Source organism: Coregonus clupeaformis, unplaced genomic scaffold (genome assembly GCF_020615455.1).
Source record: "Coregonus clupeaformis isolate EN_2021a unplaced genomic scaffold, ASM2061545v1 scaf2448, whole genome shotgun sequence".
Classification (NCBI taxonomy): Eukaryota; Metazoa; Chordata; class Actinopteri; order Salmoniformes; family Salmonidae; genus Coregonus; species Coregonus clupeaformis.
The window spans coordinates 5,957-17,214 of NW_025535902.1; the positions used below are offsets into that span (position 1 = coordinate 5,957).

The 11,258-nt window shown below is 41.7% G+C and overlaps 2 protein-coding genes across 2 annotated transcripts; one reads left to right on the top strand and one right to left on the bottom strand.

The window, feature by feature from the left end:
- Nucleotides 1–530: 530 nt before the first annotated feature.
- Nucleotides 531–2,221, top strand: LOC123481156 (polycomb complex protein BMI-1-like). The gene is made up of 5 exons (XM_045219536.1): nt 531–689; nt 906–942; nt 1,199–1,297; nt 1,523–1,603; nt 1,958–2,221. Exons 1-5 carry the CDS (start codon nt 556–558, stop codon nt 2,219–2,221), a joined length of 615 nt encoding a protein of 204 aa, XP_045075471.1. The 5' UTR covers nt 531–555.
- A 6,801-nt stretch (nt 2,222–9,022) lies between these two features.
- LOC121532833 (CDGSH iron-sulfur domain-containing protein 3, mitochondrial) lies at nt 9,023–10,602 on the bottom strand. Its single transcript, XM_041838626.2, has 3 exons — nt 10,267–10,602; nt 9,830–9,946; nt 9,023–9,588 (listed from the first exon to the last, which is right to left on the bottom strand). Exons 1-3 carry the CDS (start codon nt 10,354–10,356, stop codon nt 9,403–9,405), a joined length of 393 nt encoding a protein of 130 aa, XP_041694560.1. The 5' UTR covers nt 10,357–10,602; the 3' UTR covers nt 9,023–9,402.
- Nucleotides 10,603–11,258: the final 656 nt, after the last annotated feature.

Here is an 11,258-nt window from a genome sequence, read left to right on the forward strand (position 1 = left end):
ACGTTCAATTCTCTGGCAACAGCTCTGTTGGACATTCCTGCAGTCAGCATGCCAATTGCACGCTCCATCAAAACTTGAGACATCTGTGGCATTGTGTTGTGTGACAAAACTGCACATTTTACAGTGGCCTTTTATTGTCCCCAGCACAAGGTGTACTTGTGTAATGATCATGCTGTTTAATCCGCTTCTTGATATGCCACACCTGTCAGGTGGAGGGATTATCTTGGCAAAGGAGAAATGCTTACTAACAGGGATGTAAACAAATGTGTGCACAACATTTAAGAGAAATAAGGTTTTTGTGCGTATGGAACATTTCTGGGATCTTTTATTTCAGTTCATGAAAAATGGGACCAACACATTACATGTTCCGTTTATATTTTTGCTCAGTGTACATTGCAGTATTTTACAAGGAGCTAATTTAGTGCTAATTACAGTATAATAAGCCTGTTTGAGACTTTGCCCATGAACAGTTGCCCCCTTTTAATAATTTAAAGCGGACATGTGCCAATGTCTTTCACTCTAATGACTTCTATTGTTTTGTTTACATCAGATGAGATGAAACGAAGGCGAGACTTCTACACAAACCAGGAAAACCAACACCTGGAGCCAGGAGAAGTTGTGGAGGAGCCAACTATTATTGCAGAAGATGAAATCATCAGTCTCTCCATTCAGTTCCATGAGAAGAATAAGTACGTTCTAGAATGTGTGATCTCAATCTTTTTCATGCAACCAATTAGATAGGATGTTTCTGTTTCCTATAGTATAGAACAGAGCAAATTATAGGTTACAATAGTGCTGTATCGCTACGTGCTAATAAGTTTGTTAACAGAAAGATGGGTAAAAAAAGCAGTTCAAAACAAAGCTATGCTCATCTTAACCCATGTTGTTTTTCTATTTGCCTATAGAAGTGACACACAACCTGTGGATACAGAAGGAGACAATGTGAGTGATTCAACCATAAAATACTAACCCAATATACATGCAAACGCTAACGTCAATTTCTCATCCACACTTTCTAAATAATAATGAATGCCATTTAGCATACGCTTTTATCCAAAGCAACTTAGTCATGCGTGCATACATTGCAAGCGCCATGCTCTACCAACTGAGCCATACAGGACCTTTCATATTGTGTCCTGCCCTTACCCTCTAGTTATAAATCTGTTCAAACCACGCGTACCGTTCTCTTCATTTCCAGACCAACAGCAAGCGCTTCCTGCAATGCCCGGCAGCCATGACAGTCCTGCACTTAGCCAAGTTCCTGCGTAGCAAGATGGACATTCCAAACACCTTACGGGTAATTCCTACAGGCTGCACAGCATCGCCTCACAACTCCATAGAAAGCTCTAGTATACACCAACAACAACTTTGTCTCAATACTGTATTTTAGTTACAAGCTGCATTCCTATACATTAGATCATGCATGCTTTCGCTTAGGTGGACTAGCTCTACTATTCCCATACTTCACGCTGTTCTCTTGGACTGTGTTATTAATCTGTAATAGTGCTCTCTACCTTGACAGATTGAAGTGCTGTACGCTGATGAGCCCTTAAAGGACTACTACACGCTGATGGATATTGCCTACATGTATTCTTGGCGACGTGTAAGTGCCAATTGACACACTGGCTATAACACCAACACTTACCAAGCTTCAGTTGTCATTTCCAACCCTAATCCCAATTTTACTACTACTAATAATAATAATAATAATTATAATATGCCATTTAGCAGACGCTTTTATCCAAAGCGACTTACAGTCATGCGTGCATACATTTTTTTGTGTATGGGTGGTCCCGGGAATCGAACCCACTACCTTGGCGTTACAAGCGCCGTGCTCTACCAGCTGAGCTACAGAGGACCACATCTACGTGACATCTACGTGGCTAGATCCTAGGATCTGAGTGATCTTTCACGTGTCTGGAGAGTTCTCATCCTCTCTCTGTGACTCTTTTTGCAGAATGGCCCCCTCCCCCTGCAGTACTGGGTGAAGCCCACCCGGAAGCGTCGAAGGCTGTCCCAGGGTGCTGCCCAGGCCCACTCCGACGGTGTCAACACTAGCCCCACCTCTGAGAGCGACTCCCACAGTGACAAGACCCTGAGCCCGGCCGGTCAGGCCCCCAAAGCCTCCACCCTGCCCAGCCCTGCCCTCCGAGGCCAACCCTCTACCCTTCAGAGCCCCAGCGGTACCACAGGACCCAATGGCACTCAACGGCTCCTCTAGCCTCCAAGTCAGGGAGCAACGCCTGCAAGGTGAACGCCAACGGCAAAAGCAATGGAGGGCGACTGAGACTAGGGGGGACAAAGGGGCTGTACCACCCCAACCTAAATCTGATACATCCCAGAAACATGGAGAATGGAATGGAATTGCCCCAAAATGTCAGAGAGTAGCCCCTCAATGGACAAATGGGACAGACAAGGAGAAAGTCTGCCAAGAGAGTACTGAGGGAGAGGGAAATTGTGATCAGCAAAAAGACTGTCAAGTGCAGCCAAATAGACATTTCATTTCAATGTGTGTGACTGTGTGTTAGAGTAAAACATGCATACAAAATGTACAGTATGTATCCAATGTGAGCATTCGTGCCTACATGGTCATGTATATAGAGTATCTTTTATACAGGATATTGTAATTGTTTTGTAACTGTATAATATGCAGTCGGTTCTCCGATTCCCCCAAGTTAATTTGGCTTTTAAATATACATTTTGACAAAATGCTGAATGGCATTGCAATGCGAATGTCTATCTATCTATATATATATATATATATACAGTGGGGGAAAAAAGTATTTAGTCAGCCACCAATTGTGCAAGTTCTCCCACTTAAAAAGATGAGAGAGGCCTGTAATTTTTATCATAGGTACACGTCAACTATGACAGACAAAATGAGAAAAAAAATCCAGAAAATCACATTGTAGGATTTTTAATGAATTTATTTGCAAATTATGGTGGAAAATAAGTATTTGGTCAATAACAAAAGTTTCTCAATACTTTGTTATATACCCTTTGTTGGCAATGACACAGGTCAAACGTTTTCTGTAAGTCTTCACAAGGTTTTCACACACTGTTGTTGGTATTTTGGCCCAGTCCTCCATGCAGATCTCCTCTAGAGCAGTGATGTTTTGGGGCTGTCGCTGGGCAACACGGACTTTCAACTCCCCCCAAAGATTTTCTATGGGGTTGAGATCTGGAGACTGGCTAGGCCACTCCAGGACCTTGAAATGCTTCTTAGGAAGCCACTCCTTCGTTGCCGGGCGGTGTGTTTGGGATCATTGTCATGCTGAAAGACCCAGCCACATTTCATCTTCAATGCCCTTGCTGATGGAAGGAGGTTTTCACTCAAAATCTCACGATACATGGCCCCATTCATTCTTTCCTTTACACGGATCAGTCGTCCTGGTCCCTTTGCAGAAAAACAGCCCCAAAGCATGATGTTTCCACCCCATGCTTCAAAGTAGGTATGGTGTTCTTTGGATGCAACTCAGCATTCTTTGTCCTCCAAACACGGACGAAGTTGAGTTTTTACCAAAAAGTTCTATTTTGGTTTCATCTGACCATATGACATTCTCCCAATCCTCTTCTGGATCATCCAAATGCACTCTAGCAAACTTCAGACGGGCCTGGACATGTACTGGCTTAAGCAGGGGGACACGTCTGGCACTGCAGGATTGAGTCCCTGGCGTGTGAGTGTGTTACGATGGTAGGCTTGTTACTTTGGTCCCAGCTCTCTGCAGGTCATTCACTAGGTCCCCGTGTGGTTCTGGGATTTTTTTCTCACCGTTCTTGTGATCATTTTGACCCCACGGGGTGAGATCTTGCGTGGAGCCCCCAGATCGAGGGAGATTATCAGTGGTCTTGTATGTCTTCCATTTCCTAATAATTGCTCCCACATTTGATTTCTTCAAACCAAGCTGCTTACCTATTGCAGATTCAGTCTTCCCAGCCTGGTGCAGGTCTACAATTTTGTTTCTGGTGTCCTTTGACAGGTCTTTTGGTCTTGGCCATAGTGGAGTTTGGAGTGTGACTGTTTGAGGTTGTGGACAGGTGTCTTTATACTGATAACAAGTTCAAACAGGTGCCATTAATACAGGTAACGAGTGGAGGACAGAGGAGCCTCTTAAAGAAGAAGTTACAGGTCTGTGAGAGCCAAAAATCTTGTTTGTTTGTAGGTGACCAAATACTTATTTTCCACCATAATTTGCAAATAAATTCATTGAAATCCTACAATGTGATTTTTCTGGAAAAAAATCTCAATTTGTCTGTCATAGTTGACGGTACCTATGATGAAAATTACAGGCCTCTTCATCTTTTTAAGTGGGAGAACTTGCACAATTGGTGGCTGACTAAATACTTTTTTCCCCCACTGTATATATATATATATATATATTAGTACCAGTCAAAAGTTTGGACACACTAACTCAAGGGTTTTTCTTAATTTTGAAGACATCAAAACTATGAAATAACACATGGAATCATGTAGTAACCAAAAAAGTGTATATATTTTATATTTGACATTCTTCATATAGCCACCCTTTGCCTTGATGACAGCTTTGCACACTCTAGACATTCTCTCAACCAGCTTCAACTGAAATGCTTTTCTAACAGTCTTGAGGGAGTTCCCACATATGCTGAGCACTTGTTGGCTGCTTTTCCTTCCTTCTGCCGTCTGACTGATCCCAAACCATCTCAATTGGGTTGAGGTTGGGGGATTGTGGAGGCCAGGTCATCTGATGCAGCACTCCATCACTCTCCTTCTTGGTCAAATAGCCCTTACACAGCCTGGAGGTGTGTTGGGTCATTGTCCTGTTGAAAAACAAATGATAGTCCCATTAAGCCCAAACCAGATGGGATGGCGGATCGCTGCAGAATGCTGTGGTAGCCATGCTGGTTAAGTGTGCCTTGAATTCGAAAAAAATCACAGACAGTGTCACCAGCAAAGCACCCCCACACCATAACCTCGCCTCCTCCTTGCTTCACGGTGGGAACCACACATGCGGAGATCATCCGTTCACCTACTCATGCGTCTCACAAAGACACGGCGGTTTGAACCAAAAATCTCACATTTGGACTCCAGACCAAAGGACAAATTTCCACCGGTCTAATGTCCATTGCTCGTGTTTCTTGGCCCAAGCATGTCTCTTCTTCTTATTAGTGTCCTTTAGTAGTGGTTTCTTTGCAGCAATTCGACCATGAAGGCCTGATTCACACAGTCCCCTCTGAACAGTTGATGTTGAGATGTGTCTGTTACTTGAACTCTGTGAAGCATTTATTTGGGCTGCCATTTCTGAGGCTGGTAACTCTAACTTATCCTCTGCAGCAGAGGTAACTCTGGGTCTTCCATTCCTGTGGCGGTCCTCATGAGAGCCAGTTTTATCATAGCGCTTGATGGTTTTTGCGACTGCACTTGAAGAAACCTTCAAAGTTATTGAAATGTTCCGTATTGACTGACCTTCATATGTTAAAGTAATGATGGACTGTCATTTCTCTTTGCTCATTTTAGCTGTTCTTGCCATAATATGGATTGTCTTTTAGGTGGACTAGCTCTACTATTCCCATACTTCACGCTGTTCTCTTGGACTTGTGTGTTATTAAATAGGGCCATCTTCTGTATACCCCCCCAACCTTTTCACAACACAACTGATTGGCTCAAATGCATTAAGAAGGAAATAAATTCCACAAATGAACTTAAGGCACACCTGTTAATTTTAATGCATTCCAGGTGATTACCTCATGAAGCTGGTTGAGAGAATGCCAAGAGTGTGCAAAGTTGTCATCAAGGCAAAGGGTGGCTATTTGAAAAATCTCTAATATAAAATATATTTTGATTTGTTTAACACTTATTTGGTTACTACATGATTCCATGTGTTATTTCATTCTACAATGTAAAAATAAAGAAAAACCCTTGAATGAGTAGGTGTCCAAACTTTTGACTGGTAGTAATATATATATATACACACAGTGGGGAGAACAAGTATTTGATACACTGCTGATTTTGCAGGCTTTCCTACTTACAAAGCATGTAGAGGTCTGTCATTTTATCATAGGTACACTTCCAACTGTGAGAGACGGAATCTAAAACAAAAATCCAGAAAATCACATTGTATGATTTTTAAGTAATTAATTTGCATTTTATTGCATGACATAAGTATTTGATACATCAGAAAAGCAGAACTTAATATTTGGTACAGAAACCTTTGTTTGCAATTACAGAGATCATACGTTTCCTGTAGGTCTTGACGAGGTTTGCACACACTGCAGCAGAATTTGGCCCACTCCTCCATACAGACCTTCTCCAGATCCTTCAGGTTTCGGGGCTGTCGCTGGGCAATACGGACTTTCAGCTCCCTCCAAAGATGTTCTATTGGGTTCAGGTCTGGAGACTGGCTAGGCCACTCCAGGACCTTGAGATGCTTCTTATGGAGCCACTCCTTAGTAGCCCTGGCTGTGTGTTTCGGGTTGTTGTCATGCTGGAAGACCCAGCCACGACCCATCTTCAATGCTCTTACTGAGGGAAGGAGGTTGTTGGCCAAGATCTCGCGATACATGGCCCCATCCATCCTCCCCTCAATACGGTGCAGTCGTCCTGTCCCCTTTGCAGAAAAACATCCCCAAAGAATGATGTTTCCACCTCCATGCTTCACGGTTGGGATGGTGTTCTTGGGGTTGTACTCATCCTTCTTCTTCCTCCAAACACGGCGAGTGGAGTTTAGACCAAAAAGCTCTATTTTTGTCTCATCAGACCACATGACCTTCTCCCATTCCTCCTCTGGATCATCCAGATGGTCATTGGCAAACATCAGACGGGCCTGGACATGCGCTGGCTTGAGCAGGGGGACCTTGCGTGCGCTGCAGGATTTTAATTCATGACGGTGTAGTGTGTTACTAATGGTTTTCTTTGAGACTGTGGTCCCAGCTCTCTTCTGGTCATTGACCAGGTCCTGCCGTGTAGTTCTGGGCTGATCCCTCACCTTCCTCATGATCATTGATGCCCCACGAGGTGAAATCTTGCATGGAGCCCCAGACCGAGGGGGATTGACCGTCATCTTGAACTTCTTCCATTTTCAAATAATTGCGTCAACAGTTGTTGCCTTCTCACCAAGCTGCTTGCCTATTGTCCTGTAGCCCATCCCAGCCTTGTGCAGGTCTACAATTTTATCCCTGATGTCCTTACACAGCTCTCTGGTCTTGGCCATTGTGGAGAGGTTGGAATCTGTTTGATTGAGTGTGTGGACAGGTGTCTTTTATACAGGTAACGAGTTCAAACAGGTGCAGTTAATACAGGTAATGAGTGGAGAACAGGAGGGCTTCTTAAAGAAAAACTAACAGGTCTGTGAGAGCCGGAATTCTTACTGGTTGGTAGGTGATCAAATACTTATGTCATGCAATAAAATGCTAATTAATTACTTAAAAGTCATACGTTATTTTCTGGATTTTTGTTTTAGATTCCGTCTCTCACAGTTGAAGTGTACCTATGATAAAAATTACAGACCTCTACATGCTTTGTAAGTAGGAAAACCTGCAAAATCGGCAGTGTATCAAATACTTGTTCTCCCCACTGTATATATATATATATATAAACTAGAAATAAAAAGGCAAGATCTGTCTTCTTGCCGTCAGTCATACTGTATATAATAACTCTGGTGTATGTAGATAGATGCAGTACTTTCAACTGGTAATGGCCCCAATCACCAAGGACAATAGATATGTACTTAACGTTTGATGCACTTTCTTTGAGTGAAATACAGACCACAGTATATGAGTACTGAACTTCCCTGTGCTTTGACATTAGAAAAGCCATTATATTTATCAAGCCTCAAGCAGCACTACAATTGTCTGAAAAACGTAGCTTACCGTACATGTTTGTCAACATTACATATCAGTACCTGTTCTCACATCAATTAGCTCAAAGGGAATTGTATATCTGACCATGTATTTTCATACACTTTTGACATTCCCTCAATGTATATTTTGACCATTCAATTATATTATTTTAAAATATCAGCCATATGTGCATGTTTAGGTCATTAAAAAAGTTGACTTACTTGGTTTTGAGTCCAGTGTCCCATTCTGATTAGTTTTATGGATATATTCTTGAAGTAGTTCAAATGTCACAACTTGCTCCTGTAATAAGTCTACATTTGGACCTTTAATACATAGACATCTGTTAAATTGCTATCAACAACAATTCATGAGTAGCAGAACTTTAAAGCATATATTATGATCGTGCATCTATTTAGGAATGTTTAACTTGATTTTAAGTTGGGATCCATGGCAACTCTCCAAAGAATCTGTGGATTTTCATGACTTCAATGCAGATGTTTTAGGTTGAAACATTGCATTTCTGCATAAGTGAACAGAGGATATAACATGGCAAAATGTGACTGTAATTCAGAGCTAAGGGAAAGTAAAAAATAAAAATACATTTGATTGTTTTAATTTCAACACAGACAGAAGAATACATCATGGAGGGAATAATACTCCGTTTTTAGAGCTATAAAAATACATCTTAAACAATTCATCTCACAGCAAGCCTAAGATTTAGTGTTCTATTACAATTCTTGATTTTGAGAAACAGTCCATCACAATACTTGTGCGTATCATTAGCTGAGCATTAAAATGAAACATCACAATTTCAAACATTTACAGAAGCACCCAGTGCATACCACACAGGGCAATTCCACAGTAACAGAATGATGCTGAGACTGATTTTTCACTTTTAAATATAAGCCAAACAATAACCAATGATTGCAAAGAATGACGGTACAAACTGTAATTCTGTTACCAAACTTTGCATCTGCACTGTTCAAGTAAATGTGTTTTTGTAAAATGTTCTGTGGAAATTGTTAAAACTAGTCCTTGTGCATGAAGTTGTATGGTTTGTTTAACTTTGTAATTATTGGTTTTGGCTTGACACATTTTAAAGTGAAATATCTGAATCTCAGCATAATTCTGTTATTGTGTAATTGCCCCATTACAAGTATCACTTTGCAGATTGCTTATCATGGGATGAACCCTTAATTGAGTTGTTCACAGAGCTCTTATGTCATGCAAATCTTGTATGAATGACGTGGGGAGATTTGTTCAAAGCAAGTGCTAAGCCCAGAGTGGAAAACAATGGTTTCCCATGATATACTAATGAGGGCCCTAAGACTGCGTTTAGACAGGCAGCTCAATTCTGAATTTTTTTTCCCACTAATTGGTCTTTTGACCAATCACATCAGATCTTTTCACATCAGATCTAAGCATGTCACAGTATGTCAGATATGTATATGTCATCTGTTCGCTGTCAATCACCCAATTGCTAGCGCTACCTTCTGAACCAGTGATTCTGGTCCTCCATCTCCAGGACCAGAACTCAGAGGACCCACACCACAGTGAATTGGACAAAAACAATCAGCTCCTATCCATTCAGGAGTGTGTGTTCACTGGGAGCAGGGCAGACTGGATGAATTCCTGCTTGTGAGTGCCGTCGCAGTATGGTGGGTTAGCGGTGTACTTGCAGCCACACAGCCAAGCTTTGGAGTCCTTCTCAGGGACGAAGCGCAGAGGTATCAGGCCCTGGGCTTTAGTCTTGTGGGCTCCATCACAGAAAGGCTAAGACAGAAAGACGGGAGAAACAAGCCAGGGATTGAGGACCTCTAACGCTAAATTAGCTACTGCTGCTAGATTTTGTGGTCATTCCTGAATAATCTGCTGCTTTGGTATGCTAAAGCCAATCTGATCCAATTCCATTTCATCGCAAACAAGCGGATCATGACAGAATTCAATGAACCTGTTTCATTGAAAGCGATGGGCACATGGTGGCCAATGTAAAGCATGATTGTAGTGCCTTCACCTGTTTCTTGCTGTGTCCACAAGCGCACCATGAGTGACGCTTTCCACCTATAAGCTCCACCTTGAAAGGCTTTTTGGCAGCGATGACAGGCTCAGTGGGTAGAGTGGAGAGCTGGACCTGTAACGACAACAGTTTCAGATTTAGGGTAGCAAAACAGATTTCCTTCATGCAAATGCAGTGAATACATCCTACAAATGGAAAATACTATTATAGCACTGAGTAAAAATCACTTCCTCCCAATGCTATAGAGTAGGAGTAAATCCTCACTCCACAATCCAACCTGCAAACTACCCTTGCAACATTGTAACCCAACATTTTACTTGCAGGCTACCGTTGCAACATTGTAACCAACGACAACTTGTTTACATGCACAAGACAGTGTTATTTTTTTTTTACCATGTCAAACTTCTTCCTTGAGACTTTGATCGTTTGCTTACCTTTGGGGCGGTAATAATCGGCAATATCCAAGGTTGTATCAAGGTTGCAGAAACTAATTTGCGCACTCTGCCTGATATGATCGTGTTCATGTTTGTTTGTGTGTGCGTGCTATTACGTAGTCTGCGGCTGCTAATCTGTATATAGTTATTTACAACCAAATAAAGCCTTCAAAGTCAACGTATTCATCATATTAGTGACATACAATTACCAACTAAATGAAAATGGCATCAACCACAAACAAGCAACGTCAGCTGAACTTGAGATAAGGGCGAGCAGAGATTTGGTGTAGCTAAAGGCTGGTCATGTAGAGGTCGCTTCCGGAATTAGTCACGTGGGCCGCTACATGCGTCTTCTCTCCAAGCAAAATGCGCAACATTGAGGGGATTCGATTATCTGTCCCGGGTTACTCCGGTGGGAAGAGTTTCACCGAGTGAAAAGTGAATTCGTTTTGGAACTGGGCTGCTTCCTGAGCGTGCAACCTGGACTCAGGGGTAGATGTAACATAGTAAATGTCAATTCTGGGACACTCAATTAGTATATGTTACGTTTCGTATGGTATGTATTAATTTGTAGATCTCCATAATCGATTTAGTATGATATGTTACGGATTACAATTCGTATTTATTTTACGAATTGTTCTCATTTACAACTGCGACCTGGCCAAGATAAAGCAAAGCAGTGCGATAAAAACAACAACACAGAGTTACATATGGGGTAAAACAAAACATAAAGTCAAAAATACAACAGAAAATATAGAAAGTTATGGAGGTAAGGCAATAAATAGGCTATAGTGCAAAATAATATGTTACGAATTGCAATTCGTACAATACGTTACAAATTTACAAAAAATGTGATATGTTAAGAATTCCAATTTGTTGTAGCTAATGTTGGCCACCCCTCAGAGCCTGGTTCCTCTCTAGGTTTCTTCCTAGGTTTCTGCCTTTCTAGGGAGTTTTTCCCAGCCACTGTGCTTCTACATCTGCATTGCTTG

Coding starts and splice junctions, on each gene's coding strand:
- LOC123481156 (XM_045219536.1), top strand. CDS start 556: ATGAAACGAAGGCGAGACTTCTACACAAACCAGGAAAACCAACACCTG. Junction 943..1,198: donor TGGATACAGAAGGAGACAAT/GTGAGTGATTCA, acceptor CTTCATTTCCAG/ACCAACAGCAAGCGCTTCCT. Junction 1,298..1,522: donor ACATTCCAAACACCTTACGG/GTAATTCCTACA, acceptor CTACCTTGACAG/ATTGAAGTGCTGTACGCTGA.
- LOC121532833 (XM_041838626.2), bottom strand. CDS start 10,356: ATGAACACGATCATATCAGGCAGAGTGCGCAAATTAGTTTCTGCAACC. Junction 9,947..10,266: donor CGATTATTACCGCCCCAAAG/GTAAGCAAACGA, acceptor TTGTCGTTACAG/GTCCAGCTCTCCACTCTACC. Junction 9,589..9,829: donor GTGGACACAGCAAGAAACAG/GTGAAGGCACTA, acceptor TTTCTGTCTTAG/CCTTTCTGTGATGGAGCCCA.